Genomic DNA, 25,386 nt, shown 5'->3' on the forward strand with positions numbered 1-25,386 from the left:
GTCCATCATTCAATTTGGGTAATACCATTTGTTATTCAAAGGAGTGCTCAATGAAAATTTACTAACTGAATAGTGAAAAGTGCAAACCAAGATCAGACATGCAGGGTGATCTTGGTCTGCACTGGTTGCAAAGGCAGAATCACTTGCCGGCAGTAGGCTAAAGGTTAAGTTTTAATTTAAATCCTTACATTTTTAAAGAACCTACATGTACAATTAAGATTTGGGTTCAATTTAGCTGCAGATTTTTATTGTACTAATTACCGTGTTTTATCAAATGTTTGTCATCATGGGAGTGAAATAAAAGCATTACATTAACTTGGTATTACACTAATATAAAAAAGAATTGACATCATCGTTTCAAGTACAGGAGGCATTGGTCGCATTGACTTTGTCAATAGTAGGTAAGCCAAAAGGAAAGCCAACAGGTGACAAAAAGAATATTACAGTTACGTCTTTCAACATTGAATTTGTTCAATGAAAATGATAAAATGCTTTGCATAATCTTACATTTTATTATGTCTCCCACCACACAGTGGTGTGGGAGACATATTGATTTACTCCTGTCTGTGTGTCTGTCTGTCTGTCACAAAGCTTGTCCGCACTCTAAATCGAACATTTCTCACCCGATCTCCACCAAACTTGAAAAAAATGTGTCTGACCATAAGACCTCGGCCATGTTCGATAACTAGCTAAATCGGCTCAGGCACTTTGGAATTATGGCCCTTGAATTACCAAAAAATCCTCATTTCGCATGCGCTTTCATACAGGCAAACTGTATCCTATACTACTAATTAGTAATATAGGGTGTGTTTTACCTGCACGAAAGCGCATGCGAAATTAATAGTATAGGGTACGTTTTGGGTGCACGAAAGCGCATGCGCAAGATGATTAGGCAGTTGTGGGAGACATGCGCTTTTCTCAAAAGCATCTCTAGTCATAATTCTATTCAATAAGACAACTTGTTTAATAAATTCAGTATGAAAAACCACTTGTTACACCCTGTATGTACTAAAACCAACTTGAAACAGAGAGAATACATACCTTATTTCCACATATCCCAAACTTACAGTTGTTCATATGGATCTCTAACTGTACACTGTATGTGTGGCATTTCATTGTGAACTGCTGTATTAAACTGTATAAATCTACAGGTAACATATAATTTTTTTGTTGCAAATTAAAGACAATTTGTCTCTCGAGTCTGGGTCACTTAGGGTCAATGTGGTGACCTTGTATATATTTTCAGAAGATTGAAAATGTTTCATCACTTCAGTGCTAAAAGTGGATAACTATATTGACATTAAAGAACTACTTTTTTGTGCTAAAAGTGGTTAACTGTATGGACAGAAAGAAGCACTTTTTGCGCTAAAAGTGGATAACTATTGACAAAAAGAACATACCTACTTTTTGTGCAAAAAGTGGATAACTGTATTGACAAAAAGAAGAAAGTACCTACTTTTTGTGCAAAAAGTGGATAACTGTATTGACAGAAAGAAGAACATGCCTACTTTCTGCGATAAAAACAAATAACTGTATGGACATAAAGAAGTACTTACATACTTTTTGTGATAAAAGTGAATAACTGTATGGATATGTAGAAGCATTCGTCGACTTTTTGTGCTTAGGTGATGGTATATGAACAAATGTACTTGAAAGTAGATTTTACAAGAATTGTTTACACCTTAAGTTTATCTGTAGGCAGCATTATCTGACAGTGAGTGTAAGAAAAAGGTTCTTGTTTCTAGAGTGTAAGTTTGGATATTTTTATGTACACAAATGCATAATGTAAATATATATAAATAGAAATTGTATAAAATATGTCATTATGTTGAGAAAAGTCTGATGTTGTATATTGCAGTTACAGCGGGTAAATCAGACACTAGTATGTACATTTGCATGTGTTTGTAATTCTGTACAATTTCTGTTGCCGAAGTGTAGTATTTAATAGGCAATTATAAAAATGTACTATGACTACTAAATTGATGTCAGCTAGCACCATGTAACCTTGCATGCTTATAAACGTGTTCTCAAGATCTGAATCAGCTACTCTAATATTCTGAAGATAAAGAAAGCCTTCAATTTCAGTCACATATGTTTGAATGTTTCAACAGTTTTCACCTTTGCCTAGCTTAAATACAACTTTTAATATATTGAAATTTGTATCAACCGGTATTGACAGTAAATTGTTATTGAAACATTGATATGAGACTGTTTATGAAAGCATTACCGCTAAAAATGTTGGAGTGATTTTAAGGAGCACATTTAATTTCCTTGATTTGCTTCGGAAGTTGTGAAATTTTACATTTTGAATGCCTGTTTGTTATAGCAGTCTTACCATCCAATATATTCATTATTTTGTTTTGAATTTTAGAAATTATGTCTCACCACACAGTGATGTAAAAAAGCTTCAGTTACTTGTCAATTTTTCAGTTTAAAAACTAGAGCTGCTTTTGAGAAAAGTGCATGTCTCCAACATCTGCCTAGTTATGTATCTGAGTCAACGATGCACCAGTACCTGTAGACATCTGTACACACTTGTCCGCACTTTTAAGTCGAACATTTCTCATCAGATCTTCACCAAACTTGAACAAAATGTGTTTGCCATTAAGTCCTTGGCCCAAGTTCAATAACTAGCCAAATCAGCTTAGGCACTTCAGAATTATGGCCCTATAATTACCAAAAATCACTCTGTACACAGATGCCAGTGATACATGTTTTGGTGCATGGTTGACTCAAATACATAACTATTCAGATGATTAGGCAGTTGTGGGAGACCTGCGCCTTTCTCAAAAGCAGCTCTAGTTTTTAAACTGAAAAATTGACAATAGAAGCTTTTTTTTACATAATTCTGGGTGCAATGTGGAGTGGTTTTATCAAGACAGCTAAACATACTTTTTATCAGTGGTAATATATATATATACCATACTATCTGTTGATATGTAAATATGTTTTAAAACAAATGGAATTGGTTTACATAAACATTATTTAATACTTTGGGTGAAAAGTCGATCATCGTTGAAGCATATGGTTGTATGTGCTTTATAAGTTACTGTTGCTACATTAACTTGTCTATTTATTCCAAAGAAATATTGATGTTTTTGTTGAGGTGGAAGTGTACATATAAAACCCATCATGTCTATAGCACTGCATCACTCCATAACATTAGAATACATATTTTGTTGCACCATGCTGTGAAATACATTGTTGTTTCATCCCATATGTCATGTTTGTAAATTTTCATTTTACTGGTAACTCATATCATCTTGTAGATTAAGATTTGTCCGTTTTAACTGTCTTTTTAAATAAAGACCGTATGAAGAAGATTTTGTTGCTTACGTAATTTCTCCTGCTTAATGCTAGTTGCAAGGAAAGCCCTCCGGTCATAGTCATGAAAGGGACTTTAATGCTTCTTTATGACTTTGTTTCGTGTCCATGCTGCAACTCTTGAACTGCTTGAAGGATTTTAAAGAAGCTTGGCACAAATGTTCACCACATCAAGACAACCTGTAGAGTGCATGTTTCAGATAACACACTTCAAGGTCAAGGTCACACTTGGGGGTCAAAGGTCATACCTGAACTCCTTGAAGGATTTCGAAGAAACTTGACACTTATGTTCACCACATCACTTTTGTGAAGTTTGGTGTAATTCAGCCCAGTGGTATCAGAGCAGTTACCCAGACAAGGTAATATGACAAATCATGGGCTATAACTCCCATCAAATTTCACTGAACTGGAACATGCCTTTGATATATATAACTAGGCTTGGCACCGATATCTCTTGTAAGGTTAGGTGGAAGTTGGCCTATCAATAGAGAAGCAGACAGAACATCATATAATTCTACAAATCAAGGTCCATAACTCCCCTGAAAATCATCAAACCATAAATGCCAATGATACGCAGACCTAGGCTTGGCAATGACTTGAAGTTAGTAAAAATCCCTCCAGTGGTCTCGAGGTGTTGCATGGAAAATATTTGTGACGTACAGACAGATGTACAGCACTAAACCAATATGTCTCTCCTACTACATTTGGGAGACATTACTATACACATTCTTGATGACATCAAATAGCTATTTGCCTGTTTTGTGTCCAGTTCATTGTTATAAGGTTTGCAAGTATGACGTAATAACTGTGACAAACAAGAGCTGTCGGATGATAGCACGCTTGACTATTCGAAGAATTGATTGAAGAATGGGCTCAAAATATTACCACAGATATTCACACAAAAGAAGAAGAAAAGATTAGACAAACAATGTTCTTGTATTTGTGGATTTCGGTAAGTCTTGCACTAAATGGCAATGTGTGAACCAATAGAGTCATAATTCAGCCAAAATAGTTGTCAGAGTTATGTACTCTTGCCTACAGTTTGAAATCATGATGATAAACAAGTGTTCAAAGTTTAAAAGCAATATGTCAAATAGTTTTGACAAAAAGTGGACTTGTATGAAAATGGAACAAATTTCCAAGTCCAAAAAGGGCCATAATTCAGCCAAAATAGATGACAGAGTTATGTACTCTTTTCTACAGATAGAGACTATTATACTGAACAAGTGATAAAAGTTTCAAAGCCATATGTCAAACACTTTACACAAAATGTTAACTGGTACGAAAAATTAACCCAGATTTCTAAGTCGAAAGGGGCCATAATTCACCCAAAATCCTTGATGGAGTTATGTACTTTTGCCTATAACTGGACATGGTGATGGTAAACAAGTGTTGAAAGTTTCAAAGCTTTATCTAAAAAGACTGTCAAAATATGAACTGGTACGAAAAACTTAACCGAGATTTTTAAGTCGAAAGGGGCCATAATTCAGCCAAAATCCTTGATGGAGTTATGTACTCTTGTCTATAACTGGACATGGTGATGATAAACAAGTGTTGAAAGTTTCAAAGCTTTATCTCAAAAGACTGTCAAAATATGAACTGATACGAAAAACTTAACCATGATTTCTAAGTCAAAAGGGGCCATAATTCAGCCAAAATCCTTGATGGAGTTATGTGCTCTTGCCTATAACTGGTCATGGTGATGGTAAACAAGTGTTGAAAGTTTCAAAGCTTTATCTCAAAAGACTGTCAAAATAAGGACTGGTACGAAAAACTTAACCAAGGTGTGACGCCGTGGTGAGTAGGATAGCTCTACTTATTCTTCGAATTGTCGAGCTAAAAACTGATTTTGTTGTATAATGACCTTGTATTTACTTTTTTATTATTTTTTTTTGCATTTGTTGTCAATCCGTCCCTTCCTACCAAAAGTCTTTTAACATATGTACCTAGTTTAACAATGAATAGTTCAAAAGTAAAAGAATTCTCTCTGTTTAACTTTGTAAGGCTTCTTAGCCCTTACAAAGCCTATGCTACCAGTGTAGATCATGATCAGCCTGAATGTCTGTGCAGTCTGATCAAGATCTGCACTGTTCGCAATTCAGTCAGTATTTTTGGTAAGCACCACTTTTAACAGTTAATGGTACTGTCCAAATTGAAAGATGGACAAGTTCATTATAGAAATCAAGCAGTGTTAGGGTTAAGGTATCGGTGATGTATGATAATAACTTTACCAGAACAGAACAGAACAGAACAGAATATATATTTTATTTCAGACTTTATAATTATGTTTCTCATTCATAACTTAAGTATAATTATATATAATCGTCAAGGATAATTATCACACAAAATTTACATAATGATAAAATTAACATAAATATATGCAAGCATTATCATTTTTACACCCTAATAAAAATCAAGTGAGCAACATCCATGTATTTTGAAGGTATACTGAACAGAAAGCTTTAAATATGTCTGAAGATTTGGTGCAATGTCGTGTAACATTGCTTTTGTTCAAAATACTCGTTATGATTATTGACGCAACGTCACTTCCTGTTTGTCTGTTGATCGGTAGTAATGAAGGGAACGATTTGTACACAATGCCTTGTTCGTTCACAATCACATCCTCGCAACATCAATGCAATATTTAAAATTTGTTATACTTGGTCTACTATTAATACTAGTATCTCAGAATATATATCACTTCTGTATAAAGTGAAACTCCTCTTCAATGTCACTTTTCACACAACTGATGGTCTTTGGTTCCTTTCTAAATATCTGCAGCAATAGTGAACTATTTCAATTCAAAGTTTAAATGCAGATAATCTTAACCTTGTCAGCTACTGTCTGTACAATTTACTGGGAAGCTTACTCGTCTTGAAGCTACGGTAGCAATCCACCATGCATTGTTGGAAGTGTCCATAAGTTGTCGTTAACAGTTTTTGCTACATGTCTATTATTCAACTCAGTCTCTAGATAGTAGATAAAATGTTTTTAAAATTATCAGTATGCCATTCAACAAGTACATAATATGACCTTGAACTGCACTAGTAATTGTGAGACTACTTTTTAAATAAGTTCAGCTACAAATTTTGTCCCTTTACCATAAAAAATACAAACTCATGCAGAAATTTTTCTCGTATGACTGCACTGCGTAAATCATTAAACACTGATGTTCCTATCTCCATAAAAGTACTTTATATAAACTGATTAACCCGACATACAGTTGAAACTCAATATCTCGAACATGCCTATCTAAAAAATTCCAAATATAGCAAAAAACGTGTACAAAATATCATTTTAAGTCTAATTTTCGTTATCATTAAGTAAAATGCTCAGTCCCTTGGAATTCTATATACTGAGTTTTAACAGTATTATAAAATTTCTATTTGATTTGCATTCTCAGTTTAAATCTTGATTACATATTCTAAACTAAGAAGAAACTGTTGCTATGCAGATGCTTTAGTCTTTCCTTTCTTTGCAAACCACTCGTCACTTTTATCTGCAGCCACAGCCTGAAGAAACAAAATTAATATGTGAATTAAAACATCTGGAAACTTAATGTTGCAACTAATAGTGGATATTAGAGGAGTAGTCTGGACAATTTCTTGACACAAACAAGAGGACCATGATGGTCCTGAATCGCTCACCTGTTCCCACATGACCCAGTTTCGAGTATGACGTCGTTTTTTCTGTTATCTGACATAGTGACCTAGTTTTTGAGCTCATGTGACCCAGTTTTGAACTTGACCTAGATACCATCAAGATAAAAATCTGACCAATTTCCATGAAGATCCATTGAAAAATATGGCCTCTAGAGAGGTCACAAGGTTTTTCTATTATTTGACCTATTGACCTAGTTTTTGAAGGTACGTGACCCTGTTTTGAACTTGACCTAGATATCATCAAGGTGAACATTCTCACTAATTTTCATGAAGATCTCATGAAAAATATGGCCTCTAGAGAAGTCACAAGGTTTTTCTATTTTTATACCTACTGGCCTAGTTTTTGACCGCATGTGACCCAGTTTTGAAACTGACCTAGATATAATCAAGGTGAACACTCAGATCAATTTTCATGAAGATCCATTGAAAAATATGGCCTCTAGAGAGGTCAAAAGATTTTTCTAATTTTATACCTACTGACCTAGTTTTTGACTGCAGTTGACCCAGTTTCAAACTTGACCTAGATATCATCAAGATGAACATTCAGACCAACTTTCATACAGATCCCATGAAAAGGATGGCCTCTAGAGAGGTCACAATGTTTTTTTATTATTTGACCTACTGACCTAGTTTTTGACGGCACGTGACCCAGTTTCAAAGCTGACCTAGATATCATTAAGGTGAACATTCTGACCAATTTTCATGAAGATCCATTCAAGGGTATGGCCTCTAGAGAGGTCACAAGGTTTTTCTATTTTAAGATGCACTGACCTAGTTTTTGATCGCAGTTGACCCAGTTTCAAACTTTACCTATATATCATCAAGATAAACATTCAGACCAACTTTCATACTGATCCCATGAAAAATATGGCCTCTAGAGAGGTCACAAGGTTTTTTCATTATTTGACCTACTGGCCTACTTCTTGATGGCACGTGACCCACTTTCGAACTTGACCTAAATATCATCAAGATGAACAATCTGACCAATTTTTATGAAGATCCATTCAAAAGTATGGTCTCTAGAGAGGTCACAAGGTTTTTCTATTTTTAGACCTACTGACCTAGTTTTTGACCGCACGTGACCCAGTTTCGAATTTGACCTAGATATCATCAAGATAAACATTCAGACCAACTTTCATACAGATCCCATGAAAAATATGGCCTTTAGAGAGGTCACAAGGTTTTTCTATTATTTGATAGTTTTTGAAGGCATGAGACCCAGTTTCGAACTTGACCTAGATATCATCAAGGTGAACATTCTGACCAACTTTCATGAAGATCTTGTGAAAAATATGGCCTCTAGAGAGGTCACAAGGTTTTACTATTTTTAGACCTACTGACCTAGTTTTTGACCGCACGTGACCCAGTTTCGAACTTGACCTAGATATCATCAAGGTGAACATTTTGACCAATTTTCATAAAGACCCCATGAAAAATGTGACCTCTAGAGTGGTCACAAGCAAAAGTTTATGCACGGACGGACGGACGATGCGCGATCACAAAAGCTCACCTTGTCACTTTGTGACAGGTGAGCTAAAAACATGAACAGATTGGCAGACAAAATCAATGTAGCCTGTTTGTTGGTATTTTTGCGGTACTGTAGGAATAAATGAAAGAAAAAATAAGATTGTGCTATTAAACTTGGTAACCTTTTCTTTTTCAATAATTATTTCAAACAGAAAATCATTTTTCTAGTCTTTGTTTGCTTTTAATCCAATGTGTTTCGGATGCATGTGACCTTCACTTTTACCAAGGTAGTCGATTCTAATTTCGCAGTTACCGTACAGCATCCAACTTCATAAAACGCTTCTCGTGAAAGTGTAAAATGTATTGGAACTCGATATTTTTAAAAATAATTTCATGAGTAAGACATTAACAATTGCTGCTATTTAAATTTAAGACGTTGGCAGGGTAATTTTGTCAAATATTTGGACAACACGCAATTTATTACCGATTTTACTTTGTAAAATGATCAATGAGGGCATTTAAAAATAATCAACCTACTTTTACCCAAAAAGGTTGTGAAACGTAATCAGCTTTCAAAGTAGGTTAAATTGGTTTTCTATAGGTAGCGCTGCACATTGTTGTTCTAGTAAAAATCAAATACCCCCCGAGACCGGGTGTAACGCGAAAATAGCAGCAAGTAGTATATCTTGAAATTATAATGAACTATATAATAAAGTTAACTAAAAATGCAAGAATACACAAACCTCATCAAGAAGTTTATCTGCCTGTGGATCTGTCTGAGATAACTGTCTGAAAGCCTCGTCCCCAACAAAACATATCTCATGTCCATCCTACAATCAAACAATTGTTTCATTACTGATATAAAAATCTGTTTCACAAGAAAGCATAATTTGTACAGTCTGTTTTAACAATAGAATAAAAAGAAGGATGAAAGAATGAAATGAATGTGAAGGGTCACCTTTTTTCAAACACAGAAATAGAGTTCCTTACAAAATGCAATAGTGTTTAAAAAAGAAGTTAAATGTTAAAAATAGTCTTTTTTTTAAAATTCAGCTTTAAAATCAAATCTGTTGGCATATACTACTACATGTATGTTACCTGACAAATGTTATCAAAATATATTTTCATCCTCAAAACTAAAGTTATATAAAACTTCCTTCCTATTTCATAGCATGCCATTTTTTCCTTACTTTGAAATATTATATTAGTACAACAAGAACCAGTAGTTGATGCATGTATGAAAGTGATTTAGTCATAAATGTTGTAAGTTACATACCGGATCAGCCGGTATAACAACTTCTACTGTTGCCTTGCCCGGTGTGTCCAAGCTGACCAGAGGAGTAAGAATCTTCTGACCAGCAGAATTTAGTTTCTCCTGTATCCCTGCTAACTGAAAAATAATACAGAAGGAGGGATACACACTTTATATAGACAATTCTAACATGGCTCAATTTGATTTCCAAGTAAACAAAGAAGAAAATCAAGCTCTGTATATTCTGCAATAAACAACGGTTGACGTGTGGACCGATAAGAGAGCATTATGATGTCAAATTGCTGCATGACGTCCAATACAATACTTCTCGGGTAAATGAAGTCCAGCATAATATTCATTAAAATATGTCAGTGGGCATATCAGAATGAAAACAATCAAGGCCTTCTTGTGATTTATCATCTAATTTACCACGGTCCAGATACTTCAGTATTTAACCACTCGGGGCTAACGCCCTCATGGTTTAATTCCTACACATCTAAACTCTGAACTGTGGTATATTAGATGATAAACCACTTGAAGGCCTTGATTATTTGTTAAACAATCAATGATGAGATTTTCATAACAAAAGTCAGTCCATTGTTAGTTCTGTGTTGTATATACTAAACATCAAGAATACAATATATATCTTTTGTGTTCTATAACAGCTGCAGAAAAATCAGTTCTTTTCATATTGTGCTTAAAAATACTTAGAATGAATATGGTTAACTTCTCATGTTCAATTTTTGTTAAATTTAAAATAATTATGAAATTATCAAATCCATCAGAAACTTTCAAAATCTCTTGGTTATTTTAAAATCAACCCATAAGATTCCATATAAAAATTTAAACTGTCACCAGCCTCCATACACTTTAATCATGCCTATTTATTTCATGTCAACCTAAACGTAAACTACTAAACCCAAAACCAATCTATTTCTCAAAAATGAAATAAATCACAAATTTCACTTACTTTTTAAACAGAATTTTAGCTGTTATATACATGTATTTATCACATGTCTGATGCCGCAGGAGTATAATAAAGCCATTACATAAAAATGATAATACACTAGTGTAATAAAGCTTTGATGCCAATGTCATTTATAGTATAGGAGATGTTGGTCAAATTGACTTGTTTATTTAGTAAAAGAGAGTAGAATTTTTGATGTTTCAACAGGAACAAGAGCTGTCTCCATAGGATGACACATGCCCCCGATGGCACTTTAAATGAATAGTTATGGCCGATGTTAGAGTTTAGGACCTTTGACCTACGGAGCTGGGTCTTGCGCGCGACACGTTGTCTTACTGTGTCACACATTCATGCGTAGTTATTTTAAAATCCATGCATGAATGACAAAAATATGGACTGGACACGCCCATCAATGCACTATCATGAAAAATGACCTTTAACGTCTAAGTGTGACCTTGACCTTTGAGCTACGGACCTGGGTCTTGCACGCAACACGTCGTCTTACTGAGGTACACATTCATGCCGAGTTATTTGAAAATCCATCCATTGATGACAAAGATATGGACCGGACACGCCCATCAATGCACTACCCTTTAATGTCTAAGTGTGACCTTGACCTTTGAGCTACGGACCTGGGTCTTGCGCGCGACACGTCGTCTTACTGTGGTACACATTCATGCCAAGTTATTTGAAAATCCATCCATCGATGACAAAGATATGGACCGGACACGAAAAATGCGAACAGACCGTCAGACTGACAGACTGACAGACAGACGGTTCAAAAACTATATGCCTCCCTTCGGGGGCATAAAAACTTACATGTGTTAAAAAGAATATTACATTTGTGACTTTCCACACTGAATGAATAAAATTAATAAAAAGCTCGCATTTTATTATTTTGTTTAACTTTTTTAATAAATTCAATATGAAAAGACACTCGTGTAATATCCTCTATATATTATCCAAAATACCTTCACATTAAAAAAGGTGAGAAAGATTTTTTTATATTCACAAAAAAGCTATTATGGAGTAAGTAAATCAAACACTCATGACAGTATCAAGAAGATAATGAGTACAAATGTACATATTAATTATACCTCTTCTCTAGGACATGAAAATGCTATCCTTCCAAATGCTGTCCCATGATCTACTTCTGCTCCTATATCACATAATTCTAGTTTACACTGAAAGAGTCAAAATATATTCCTCTAGATGACTTTGAAAAAGACAAAAACTAGAAAATGCTTTAGTAGAAAAGCACATAAAGTCATGTCCTTCCCAACTCGTAGTAATAGGCAAGAAGTCAATAGGAGACAGGAGCTAAAGTCAAAGAGATGGTTGGCTTAGTGACTAAAATGCAATAGAGATCATCTACTTGGCATGTCCAATCATCCAAGTGGTTCTCAAGTTATGGATTGGAAACGATTTTCAATGTTCTGTCCCCTGTGACCTTGACCTTTGATTGAGTAACCCCAAAACTATAAGGGTCATTAAGTCCTATAATGCTATGAAGTTTGAAGGCTCTGGGTCAAATGGTTCTCAAGTTATTGATCGGAAACAGTTTTCCATGTTCTGGCCCCTGTGGACCTTGACCTTTGATTGAGTGATCCCAAAATCAATATGGGTCATCTACTCTGCATGCCCAATCATCCTATGAAGTTTCAACATTCTGGGTCGAGTGGTTCTCAAGTTACTGATCAATGATCAGAAACAGATTTCAATGTTAAGGCCCCTGTGACCTTGACCTTTGATGTACCCAAAAAACAATAGGGGTCATCTACTCCATAAGCCCTATCACCCTATTAAGTTTGAAGATTCTAGGTCAAATGGTATTCCAGTTATTGACTGGAAATTAAGTGTGACTTATGGACAGACCGACAGACAGACAGATCCTATAGGGCAAAAACAATATGTCTCCCCCCACTAATATCTCCTGTACAAGGCTGAAGATATATGCCAAAGCATACTTTACAAATTTATGCATAAATTGGTTTCACAAACAATGAACAAAACAATATTCTCCCTCTTCTTCTAGTGGGGTAGGGAGGTGGCAAAAATAATCATCTGTCACTGAAAATACACAGCCAAACACTTACACTTCAAAAAATTAAGATGCATTATCAATCTGGGACAATATGGACACCCTCACTCAGCCAGCTTAATCCGAACAAAGTGGGCAGATTCACCACTTTAATCAATTCAAAATACATTCCACCTTGGTCAAACTGAGCAGGAGGATTTTTTCCAGGACATATTTTATTCTACATTCAATTTTGAGTAGAGTATAACTGTTTAGTCTGTAGCCTACATAACTGCCGACTGATTCATTACATACCTGATCATCTGAATATCCTAAAACAGCTTTTTTGATATCTTTAGAGAAAATTTTCATGCCAAATAAACCTGACCAAAAATCTGAAAGTAATATATTAATATTTGTTAAATGCCTGTAACACTGACCCAAAATCCTCTGCAAGATAAAAAATTTCAGGCAAGTATATTGGTGAGAACTAGCAGTACTAGTTAGAGAAAAATAAAACCTGCATACTTTTGTTCACAACATTATGATTTTCATTATTGGTCCTAGAATAATCATTCACTTTGTTTAGCCTTACAGCAACACAAATGTATATTGAAAACATATACAGTCAAACTTCATTCACTTGAATTCCAAAATCACCCTTCGCTCAAACTCGTCAGGTCCCGGCAAATCCCTGTATAATGAAAACTGTTCGATCACTTGAGCTAGTGATAACTTAAACAAATTGTTGAATTCCAGCAAATGACAGTATCTCTCACAAATTTATCTTGCAGTAGTAGTGTAGTTAATAACTTGCTCTTTACATTGAAGGTTAAACAAATTATTCCACACCTATTATTATACATACCAACTGATTTCTGTAAATCTGATGAAGCCAAGGTGACTTTCTTCACTGGATCTTAAAAGAAACAAACAGATACAACATATGAAGAATTCCTTTCATCCCTTTGCAACAATGGTTCATCTTTTCCATAACAAGCAGGGCCAGATTGCTTCTATCTTTATTCTAGCAGTCTGAAGCTAGTTATGCTTTTTTCTACAAAATATGTACCACTGATTCTAAAAGTTCTACTAGACCTACCCAAAAAGTTCATCATCCTTTGTTTTAATTAGAATCCTTGCATATTCTAATAAATACCGGTATATATGGTAACAAGAGCTCGTAGAACACGAAATGCCCCCCTTGATGCATTCAGTAACTGCACATGGAACAGGAACTATTTGGTCACTGTGTACTGGACATTTGACGTACTGACCTCAAATCAATAATAATAGATCATTTACCAGTCATAGGTGATCTCTGTATCATATGTGATCTTAAACCAAGGCATTCACTAGTAATTTGGCAAAAAAGTTCTACTGCTCTGCGTCAATGTGACCTTGACATTTGACCTACCAGCCTCAAAATCAATAGGGGTCATCAGCCGGTCATGATAAACCTCCCTATTAAATTTTGTGATCCTAGGCCCAAGCGTTCTCAAGTTATCGTCCGGAAAAAGTTTAACTGTTCCTTTTCACTGTGACCTTGACCTCTGACCTACTGACCTTAAAATCAATAGGGGTCATCTGCTGGTCATGATCAACCTCCCTGTAAAATTTCATGATCACTGTGACCTTGACCTTTGACCTACTGACCTCAAAATCAATAGAGGTCATCTGCCGGTCATGACCAACCACCCTATTAACTTTCATGATCCTAGGCCCAAATGTTCTTGAGTTTTCATCCAGAAACCGATTGGACTACATACCGACCGACTGACAGATATCTGAAAAACAATATACCCCTCCTTCTTTGAACTGGGGCATAAATATAGCTGCAGTATCTTCAATAATATACTGCTCACATAGGATTCAAACCCGTTACCTCCCCTGAATAGTTTTCAAAATCTTGTGCTCTACATATCAAATTAACCAAGTGCTCTTAAGTCTTAACCACAAACTAAATGACCCAGTCATATGATGTTTAGCCATCATTTCCAGAAAGCAGCAAAGCTCAAAGCTAAGAAAATTAATGTCCTAACTCCTACATTATGTAGATAGTTTACCTCCAGTTGTTTGTTCATTTACAATATGAAACATGTACCCATCTGGTGATTTTATTGTTACTACACCATCTGTCTCTGTGCTGGGGTAGCTTTGCTTCTTTATATTCTCTATCACAGATGGTGAATGTACTGTTATGCCCTGAAATATATGAAACATAACATTAAATCTAGAGGCACACTGTTAATAAAAAAAGATCCATCTTTTTTTTTTTAAATAGCAGTAGAAAGGAAAGAATAAAAATTCATTCAAACTAGCTTTATATTTCTCAGTACAGATTGGGATGCTTCTAATCAAGCAATGGTGCTAATGGTGCCTGTCACTTGTAGAAAAAAATTGCCATTTTTCATTAATAGTACAATATTGTTTATATACACAATCATGTTTATTTCTTGTTTACACAAACACTGTGAGGTAACTGTTCATTTTTTCCCCCAAAAACTGTGCAATCATTAATGTCTAAACGGAACTAATTTTTGTGGATTTTGTGGTGGAGTGGATCCATAAAACATCCAAAAAAGTAGTACATTCCCATTCATTTTATGTTCAAATGTCAAAATCCACAAATTTATATCCCCGTTAAAAGCTATTTTTGGCCAAAACCTACAAATTCCATGCCATTAAATTAAATGATTTCACAGTATGAATTTTAAGCCTAATATTGATAAAAGCGTACCATGAAGTCATTTCCTAGCTTGTAAGATCCTAAACCATAGTTGTAGGTAAGCTCTACCACAAAGTGGTTATCCTCACAACCATATCCTACCATGGACTTACTCCATTTACCATCGTAAGGCCTGCAAATATTAAATACACAAATATCACACTTTTACTTCATTTAAAATTACATATAAAAATGTCTCAACATGGATGACCAGTAAATGTACTATGTACTTTCTGGTTCTGCAAGAAACATTTCAAATGATTATGTGTCAACATGAATGACTACTAATTCTGCTACATGGGTCTGCGAGAAACATTTCAAATGAAAATGTCTCGACATGGATGACCAGTGAATGTACCATACTTATGGTTCTGCAAGACAAATCACAAATGAAAATGTCTCAGTAAAAGGCCTGCAAATATTAAATACACAGATATCACACATTCACTTCATTTTAAATTACAAATAAGAAGCTACGTTCAATAAATGCTTGATGCCCTCGGTGGCATCCTTGTCGATACAAAGCAACCTAAGCCCAAAACGAGGTCAAGTTCAAGGTCAAGGTCAAACTGAGGTCAGGTGATGTCTAAAGATGAGGAATGGTCACAGGTTACTTCTGCATTAGTATCAAGTCATTCTAGTAAGGGGTATTGATGCTAGACGAAACGGTCCCATTTGGTTAACCTCGTAGGGATGGACAAATGAACGAACGGGACAATCACTATATGCCTCCCGCATCAGTAGATGCCGGGGGCATAATAAAAATGTCTCAACATGGATGGCCAGTAAATGTACTATGAGTATGTACTTAATGGTTCTGCATGAAACAGTTCATATCTATTATCTATTTATCTCAAGTAAATTTCAAATTGCAACTTATACTCTAAGAAATTAAATTCAAAAACAAAAACTAGTTAAAAGTTTTAACGGAAAACCCAACTGTATCAACCGATTCTTCTATCACAATCGCTTAAGTACTGACAAAACTATAAGTACCTAGTGACTTTTCTAACTGCCTATTTGCGTGACTTGTGATTAATTCTGCAATACTAACTCATTCATTCATTAGTGAGGAATTCTTTGAAAATTTCACAACCTTGCGAAATTGAAATGTTCTTGTTTAAAAATGATGAATTTGATATTACTGACTCACCCATTACAAGACGCTTTGCAACCTTCTTCAAATTCTTCATGTCGAAGAAACTGCAAATTTAGAAAACAAGAATTTTACATAATCTGGTATAATTTATATGCTTTAATAAATGCACCATCTTTGTGCTAAATTTATACAAGCAATAAAACATGTATTACTATGATTATATCTATATACTTGTAGAATGTGCTATAGGGAGAATACAATTGGTATCCAAAGATCATTTGTAAACTTTTCCAAGTGTAACAATACACTACATATTTACTCAACAGTGTATGTGTGATTTAGAGACTAGACTCCATTGAAATATCAAACTGAAACCCGTTATCTCACACAGTTTCCCTTACTGAAGATTTTAAAGCTAAATGCAGCAAATTCATCATCATGTGCAGCAATTACCAATCTCTAGAAGAGCATACTCTTGACTTAGGTTACTTATTGGAAATACTTATGAGGCCATATATTATAAGGATGGCATATTCAGGTATTTTATACACACAAAAACATTGTTCTTGCATTCCTATTTAAGAATCTTTCAAGTTCTTATATAGAAAATTTAGAATCTCTTTTATAAATTACTAAAGTGTTAAAATCTAGGACATAAATTAGAATTTGTAAATAAAATCACCATGACAGTGTCCTTATTTTCTAAACAAATAAAATACAGATACAAGAAGAAATATTGAAGTTAAGAAACTCTGATTCAGTCATGAATTGTACTATGGCAAACCCTACTTTTTCACATATTACTACACTGCGTATAATATGTAAATCTGCTTAGACTAATTTGTCCGGATAATATACCTATCCGAATAAATTCTAATAGTTCACATACTTTCATGCCAAGTATTTCTCTAAAGAATTTTATCGTTTCAGTTCTGTTGCCAACTTTAAACACAAAATGTAAAGCTCTCCTAGTAGACATCACTAAGACAAGCTGACAATACTCCGGTAAACGAAAAAAAAGTGTGTTTAATAGTAAATAAAATTGTTGTTGTTGTTGTTGTAATGCGACATAGGTCAAACCATAGTAAATGTCCACCTCTTTCACCCAGTAATATTAATATTTGGGAATGCAAAAAATAATCATGTTCTATCAATTAGTTTTCATTTAACCAGTAATCATTTCATTATTATATACAGAGTTAAAGTCCACCTCATCAGCTAAGTCAGCTAAGTGTCTAGGAATAACTATCACCAATGATTTGAACTGGTCACAACATATAGAGAAAATAACCTCTAAGGCAACCTCTTCCCTTCGATGGTTAAACAAGCCGCATACACCACCTATGTCCGCCCCAGTTAAAATACTGTTCAAGTGTGTGGCATCCCGAGCAGAAATCTCTCACCCACATTTAACTTGAACGGGTCCAAAGATCAGCAGCTAGTAAGTAAGTAAGTAAGTAAGTAAGTAAAATCTTTATTTATAGAGGGTGACTCATTTAGCTGACGCTAATCTTCCATGAGGCCCTCTTATAGTACACATATTTACAAATATGATTCAAATGAAAACAGAAATTAATAACATAAGTATCTCATTAGAAAGTAAGATACACATGTGTAACAAAAACAGAAAACATTGATATTTCATAACCAGCATCACATACATATTTCATGGCATACTTATCCATTTACTACATTTTGATTTAAAACACTGTAGAGAGCTGGACGCTTTGATATCTACAGGTAAGATCAAGTGCGTAGAAGCTGGGGCGGCAGGGGCGGCGCCCGCCGCCCCAATATTTCGAGGAGCGGCGAAATGCCGAACTCGTAAATTTTTAAAAAGGCTAGAAAATATATAATTGAAAAAAAAAAAACAACACAGCGGTCTTCCATTTATCATGAAGTGCATCGGCGACTGATATGTACACAGAATCTTGTCATATCACTGACACCAATCTTAGATAGTCCAGGCAACTGGACCTGAATACAGTAAACTTCGTTTGAACAGTTCTGATTGCGTATTAGGTATATGAAAATTTTTATTCGTGTTTAATCGTAAAATTAAAGAGGTGTCACTTGTCATTTCCTTTTGATTGTACATATCACAGATATAATTTGGTAACAGATTATTTGCGACTTTGAACATAAAGCATGCCTTCTGATAAAACAGACGCTGATCAAACCGTTGCATGTTTAGACAATTCAGAGCTTGGTTGAAGTCTGAGTAATTTGATCCTAAAATAGTTCTACATGCACGTTTTTGTAATCTAAGAATTTTCTGAATATTTTTATAAATGGTACTTCCCCATAGTATACAGCAATAATCTATATGCGGTTGAATATAAGCTTTATAAAATAAGATTCTATAGTTTATATCAAGAAATTCCCTTATCCTTGATAGTAACCAAATGTAAGACGATATCTTTTTGCAAATCACTTTAAAATGCGAATCCCACTTTAGATCATGCTGTATGTAAACACCAAGGAGTTTCTCACTTGGACTTTGTTTAAGCATAACATTTTTATACAAAACAGTTAATTCCTTATTTTCAAGAAACCGCCGCCTTTGTTGCATTGTTATAAGCATCACTTTTGTTTAGGTATGTATAATAAATGAATGATTACAACTACACAAGTAGTGTAACTGAAACAGAATGGAAAAGCCTCCAGTATCGCTGGTTAAACTGTTCACTACTTTTTGTTTTTCAAAATAAGGACCCAGACCGTCGCAATTGACCAAGGTTAAATACCTGCGCCCCCCCCCCCCCCCCCCCATTAGAAATCTTAACTACTTGATCTCTCATTCCAGCACTCAATACTTTGCTTACTCTTATTTCCCTAGAACCATCCGTCTCTGGAACTCCTTTCCTATCTTTACAGTGAGTCTGGCGGTGGTTACTATGTATAGGCAGTGTAACTAAAAATACAGATTTCAAATAGGAACTATCTATTTTAGATATATGTGTAGTTAATTGCATCGAAGTGCAAGGACTGAAAAAAAATATATTAAAATATCATTTTCTGAAAAAGAGTTATTTAAGTTGGAAAAAAATGATCCCGGGTAAAATATTTGGGAAAAAATGGAGACAACTCTGCTAAGACTTTATGGTAGGCTTAGGTGTCTATTGACCTAGAACCTCGTGCAAACTATGCACTTTTTACCTCTAAGCAGGGAAAAGGCATGCATAATGGCCACATGGATTAGCAATCTGAATAGAAAACTAGTAAGTTAATGCCCTGAAGAAAATGTGACATTTTCTGCGGTGAAATTTGTCAACAAACAGACGATTTTTTTTAAGTCAAAACCCATTGAATTTCACAAGGTGAAAGATGTTGAAAAGGCTACTGCTGGAAAGAGAACAATCTCAACTACCCATATATATGAGTCAAAGTATATGGGAAACATATCTAGAAATATGAGAAAATCGAAGAAATCAAATTCATGTTATATGCATGACTGTGTTATCATGCATAGCATTTAACATAGATAGGTTACTTTTTCTTTGCACTGATATAACATGGACAGGATTAGGATTAACAAACGGTGTTCACTCAACAATTTCACTATATAAACGGATTGTTTCCCTTGTGTAAAGAAGGCTTAGGGTAAGTCTCTACCACTAGTATGTTATTCTTCCATTCTGTCCTATTTTAACTGTGGCATACTGTCCTTTTATATTTTACTGTTAATACTGTAATAAACTAAATTTCTCTAACAACTGTTTCTCTGACAGCGTCGACCAGTCATAATCGGAAATCGATTGTTGGTTGTACTGATGTAAATGTAGATTCTTTTATCTGAAATGAAATGTCGAAAACTTTTACCAAAAAAAAATATTATTAAATTTTTTGTATAGAACTCACTAAAACAATAGTAGAATAAAAAAGAGTGTATTACAAGCTGTTACAGAACAAGTCTTTTTACCTAACCGTCACAACTTTACTATAAGGAAACATTACATATTCGCGACCAACATACACACTGCATCCAAACACTAACCAGCTTCTGCTTTCCTTAACTCTCTTGACACAAAAATATATCCATTGGTTTTTCTATATGGGTGCTTAAATTTCAAAAAAGCTTATTTTGATGCTATTTTATATTTCGATCTTTGTTCATAAGTAAAGTTGCCAGTTTTATCGATACCAATACAAGGGTTGTTTTCTATACACAGTAATGCCGGGTAATGCCAAAATGCTGTTAAAACCCGAACCAATGCTTAGCAATATAAATTACATAATCTTTTTCCCTAAATTATGATATGTCACTGCATGTATGGAATGTTAATTCATTATTAAAGATATTATGATTGTAAAGTTAAAAAGAACTGTGACAGTGTTTTTTAACTACCCCAGCTGCACCCCGGACGTCTAGATATCAAAATGAAACATACGAAGCGTCAGTCCACAATGTAACACTTAGTCTATCGACAAAATGTTATTGTAAAAATTATAAGTAAGACTCCGATTTTTTCTTGAAAAGGGACGGAGGAAGTGGGATTTTTGTCTAGTTACGCTCTTCTTGATCAGACAAAGTATGGAGTACATTTGTGTACTGATATCTCAGATTGGCCATATTTATGTTTTACCTTATTCAGACTGATATTTTGTTACTAATGTTTGAGCTTATCTCAGCTTGGAGTTATTTTGTTTATATACTTTCTTGTCTCAACCAGTTGTAAATAGGGTAAGTGTGCGGTTAACGCACTGACCTAAATGCGTTTATACCCATAATTTCCTTTGTATGGGTTCACCTGACTAGGATAACTTTTGTTTACACTGTCCTGACCTTTTGGAACATAGTGGAGGTAAAAGTGAAGTCAGGTGCAGAATACTAGTAAACAGGTTAAAGCTTCCAAACTGACCGTTCCAATGCTTGTCCCACTATGTTCCTTTATATGTTCATTTTGTGTGGGAGTATGTGTGTGTGTTGGTGTGCACGTTTGCATGCTGGGTTGTTGTTTGGCAAGGCTGCGTGTTTGGAACGTGTCTTTACCTTTTGGATATTTATTCTTGTTTTTTTACTGACCATCCCAAGGCAGTGCCCCTTATTTCGACGCGTTTTGTCCTTTACCCTGTTACATGTTGATTTTATGGGTACTCGTATGCTATATATTTACACTGCAGTTTGTGGTTGGCGTAATTTGCGACGCTTGCCTCTGGCTGCAATTGTCATTACATTTTCTACCCTTACCTTTTATTTATAACATCTCAGACAGATTCTTTTGAAAAACCATTTTAGTCCATACGTTGTTATAATTTCTGGTTCTATACGTATGATCACAGAGACCTTTCAATGGACATTTTGTATCTGTATAATAGAGTTTCGCTTAAATTAGTATAGTTCATAATAAAAAGTCTAAATTATCATCTTCTTCTTCATCCGTTAATGTACAGGGCTCACTCTGGAGCATTGTCGTACATATAGTAACTATACAAAGTAGATGTGAGGTACGCGCAATTGATGTGCATTATAAAACTACATGTATTTACAATATTTGTTTGGTGTTAGCATATCACCAAACCCCTCTTGAAGGTCTCCAAGCTGGGCGCAGTGGCAAGGTGCTCTGGCATCTGGTTCCACAGGCGTACAGCTGGGGAAAAGAAGGGGTGTCTGAGGTAGTCTGTTCTACAGAATGGCACGATGAAACGGAGGGCATGCCCTCTTGTAGTTGCCGATGTATGATGCAAGTTCTGTGGAACTGTAACGTCAATCAAGCGGAGTCTGTCATTATTTTGCTTCTTTGCTGTCTATGCTTCCAGTAGATCCTCCATATATTTTCTATATGTTTTAAAACAACTGCTGCAGCCTTTAAGTGCAGTCTGGTGGACGTAAAATACCCTCCAAGTTCGTGCTGGTAAAATTAAAGGTATTTAATGGTGCACATGAACAAAAGCAAAGTTATGTAAAAGCCAATATGTCTGGAACAAGTTAAAAAAAGATTAAATAAAAGTCAAACACGATTTAAAAACAAAATTATTAATAAGCTTTATCAGAATACTTCTGATTGATGTTAAAACATGGTTTAAACTTTCTAAGAAAATCAGTAACAAATCCTAATCAGTTGTAACATCTGTTTTGTTTTACCATGGTATAACATCGTCTAAAGACATAGACAAAGTTAATTTCGGGACACCTGCACTTTACCGGTACGCACATTAAATAAACACTCCCCATTTATTCTTATGGGGGCTACTGCCCCCACACCCCCGTTTTTCTTTTTTCTTCAATGAATAGATTATTGTTACAATTCATTTAAATGATTGTAACGAGCACATCCTACATTTTACAATCCTAGCAAGAAGTGCGTATCAGTAAAGTGCATTCTAGCCTTAATTTCCTTAATTACTATTTCTATGAACATTCCAACATATAAGCCATGCCTAACCTGCTAAGCCAGGATAACCACCATATATATTCTTTCTTCTATTCAAATTCATATCAAATGCTACAGATACAACATCTTCCACAAACCCGTCCAAAACTTGTGGTACACGGTCAGTTCAATACTGCTTAAGGACTATGCTATTTCGACAATGCAAAATTCGTATGTAAAACTGAGATTGTCGTAACAACGCGAGAAATGCACGGGGATCAAAAAGAAACTAATAATTATAAGAAAATGTATCTCCGAATAAATTATAAAGTATCAATGACACTCAAAAACATGTCCCAACAGTGCACTAGAAAAAAATGCATAGAAATTTTCGGGGGTAGTATTTGGTACCGTAAGTATCTCATATATATACAATATATATATTCTTCAATCAAGGATTGTCGTTGTAAATGAGCTGAGCGTAGCTTTCTAAGAAAACGGCCGTTAAACTATGTTACACGAATCACACGTGACCGCTCTTTTACAAAACTGTGTCCGCCATGTTTTCTTCAGTGAACGAAATAAAAGGAGTATTTTACCTTATATTTCCTTATTGTAGAGTACGATTGACTTTCTAACCTAAATAAAACATCACTTTTTTATAACATCCCACTGTCCGATCTTTCTGATCACTTAACGATCACTCACAATTACAAAATAAAACCAACGTGTCATCAAAATTATCACTTTACACGGCTTCATGGACATCACGGCCTACTAACATTAAATTTGTAATCATGCGCCAACCAAACAAATGATGAAAGATCGGTACTTTTTCAAAGACATGTTTTTATTTCCTGTAATTTTCTGATATTCTAACCTTCAAACAACCGAATTGTATGCACAGAAATAACGAAACATTTATGCAATATAGCTTTTAGTATAAATTTGGATCTATACTTTTTTCCAGCCCAACAACAGACATGTATATGTCACAAACCCGGTCTGTCCTCGAAATCAGTGTCAAAGGTTACTAGACATAAATACAATAAATAAACAACCGCTTACTATGTTTCTTGTAAGTCTGTAGATGAAACGGCTCGTGTTTATACAATTCATATATATTCCGTATCGGGAACACTGACAATCACAAGTCGATCCTTACCACGAACATGAAAACAGTTACTTTTATGCCTTTGTTTACATTTCAAATAGTAAACTATTCACCATATACGTTCAAGAACGTAAATTTCGTGCTTTCCGACCCACATGGTGTGTAAACTTCTGTATTTAAAAGTATGGTGTATTCGGCAAACCATTTGTAACTTCCGACGTGGTAAATGTCATTGTCAGTTATGTTTACGAAATTTAATTGAATATTTATGTTTTATACTTGCAAAAAAAAACTTGATGGCCATTGGCGCTGGCTTCGAATTCCTCGCCCATCACGACGTGGGATTCAAAAACCCACTTGAGGTGTGAAACTTTTCACGTAAGAAAGCCATCCAACTGATGGTTAGTGTCTCGATCTAGGTACTAGTCTGAGCCTCAAAAAATGTTGGAGGGACCCCTGGAGCCTTTCACCACCACAAAACCTGGGAAAAGTTCATGTGTGTCGTTTCGGTGTTACTCACAATCAAACAAAATAACATTGTTCCCGTTTTTGTTTGTTTGTTTTATATAAATGAAAATGCAAAAATGGTTTGTTTTGTTTCAGTGTATGTCAAAATTTTTAATATTACAATTATATATCAACAGTGAACGCCACATGCATTATTTGTTCACGAGGGGTTTGCTTTAATCTTACAGGTAAACAAATATATTCCTATTGTATTAAAGGGTAAAGGTAATATATATGTATATGTGTGTTGTACTCGTGGAATTAAAATGTAAGTGTAAAAAGTATATATTCACAGTTCAAATCATCCATGCTAAATAATACGTACGATATGTTTGCTTTCTCACTGTCTAACATGTTCAAAATGATTTATTCGATTTTTATCATAGAGTTCTAGTTTTATTTTTCACCTTAAATTAAAGCAAACGTGTTCAATATAATTTAAACAAACTCTGAAGTTTAGTAGGTTGTAGCATTCTCTAGGTCATGGTATTTTTATTACCTTCTGTAGTCTGTCATTTATCTATTGTAAAAAAAAAAACTCTTTTTAACCAAAGTGGAAAAAAATTCAGGTACTTGAAATGCAGCTTTCTAACGTTAGAATTCTCGATGTCATTTGTCAGACATACCTTGTAATAAATATATTATTACAAAATTAATACTGCTATTTCTTTTTGTTGCACTTTGCGGACTTATGATAAGTTATTTATGTGCATCTGTTCACAACGAAGCACTGACCCTGAGGACTATGTATGGGAAAATATAAGAGTGAACTAAGTGTTGACTGAAAAAGGGCAATATTTATTTTGCCGAACAATACCTTAACAAAATATATTTTCACATATCTGGGCGAAAAATACCGCTTAACAAATATATATTTTCACATATCTGGGCGAAAAATACCGCATTGCAAAACAATACATTAAAAAATATAT

At 34.7% G+C, this 25,386-nt stretch overlaps 1 protein-coding gene across 1 annotated transcript; it reads right to left on the minus strand.

Annotated features, from left to right (window-relative positions):
- Nucleotides 1-5,572: 5,572 nt before the first annotated feature.
- LOC123534261 (glyoxalase domain-containing protein 4-like) lies at nucleotides 5,573-17,589 on the minus strand. The gene is made up of 10 exons (XM_045316428.2): nucleotides 17,409-17,589; nucleotides 16,574-16,623; nucleotides 15,433-15,553; nucleotides 14,759-14,897; nucleotides 13,561-13,611; nucleotides 13,008-13,087; nucleotides 11,770-11,856; nucleotides 9,730-9,843; nucleotides 9,197-9,283; nucleotides 5,573-6,836 (listed from the first exon to the last, which is right to left on the minus strand). Exons 1-10 carry the CDS (start codon nucleotides 17,496-17,498, stop codon nucleotides 6,771-6,773), a joined length of 885 nt encoding a protein of 294 aa, XP_045172363.2. The 5' UTR covers nucleotides 17,499-17,589; the 3' UTR covers nucleotides 5,573-6,770.
- Between the last annotated feature and the right edge of the window lie 7,797 nt (nucleotides 17,590-25,386).

This window comes from Mercenaria mercenaria, chromosome 12 (assembly GCF_021730395.1).
Source record: "Mercenaria mercenaria strain notata chromosome 12, MADL_Memer_1, whole genome shotgun sequence".
Taxonomy (NCBI): domain Eukaryota; kingdom Metazoa; phylum Mollusca; class Bivalvia; order Venerida; family Veneridae; genus Mercenaria; species Mercenaria mercenaria.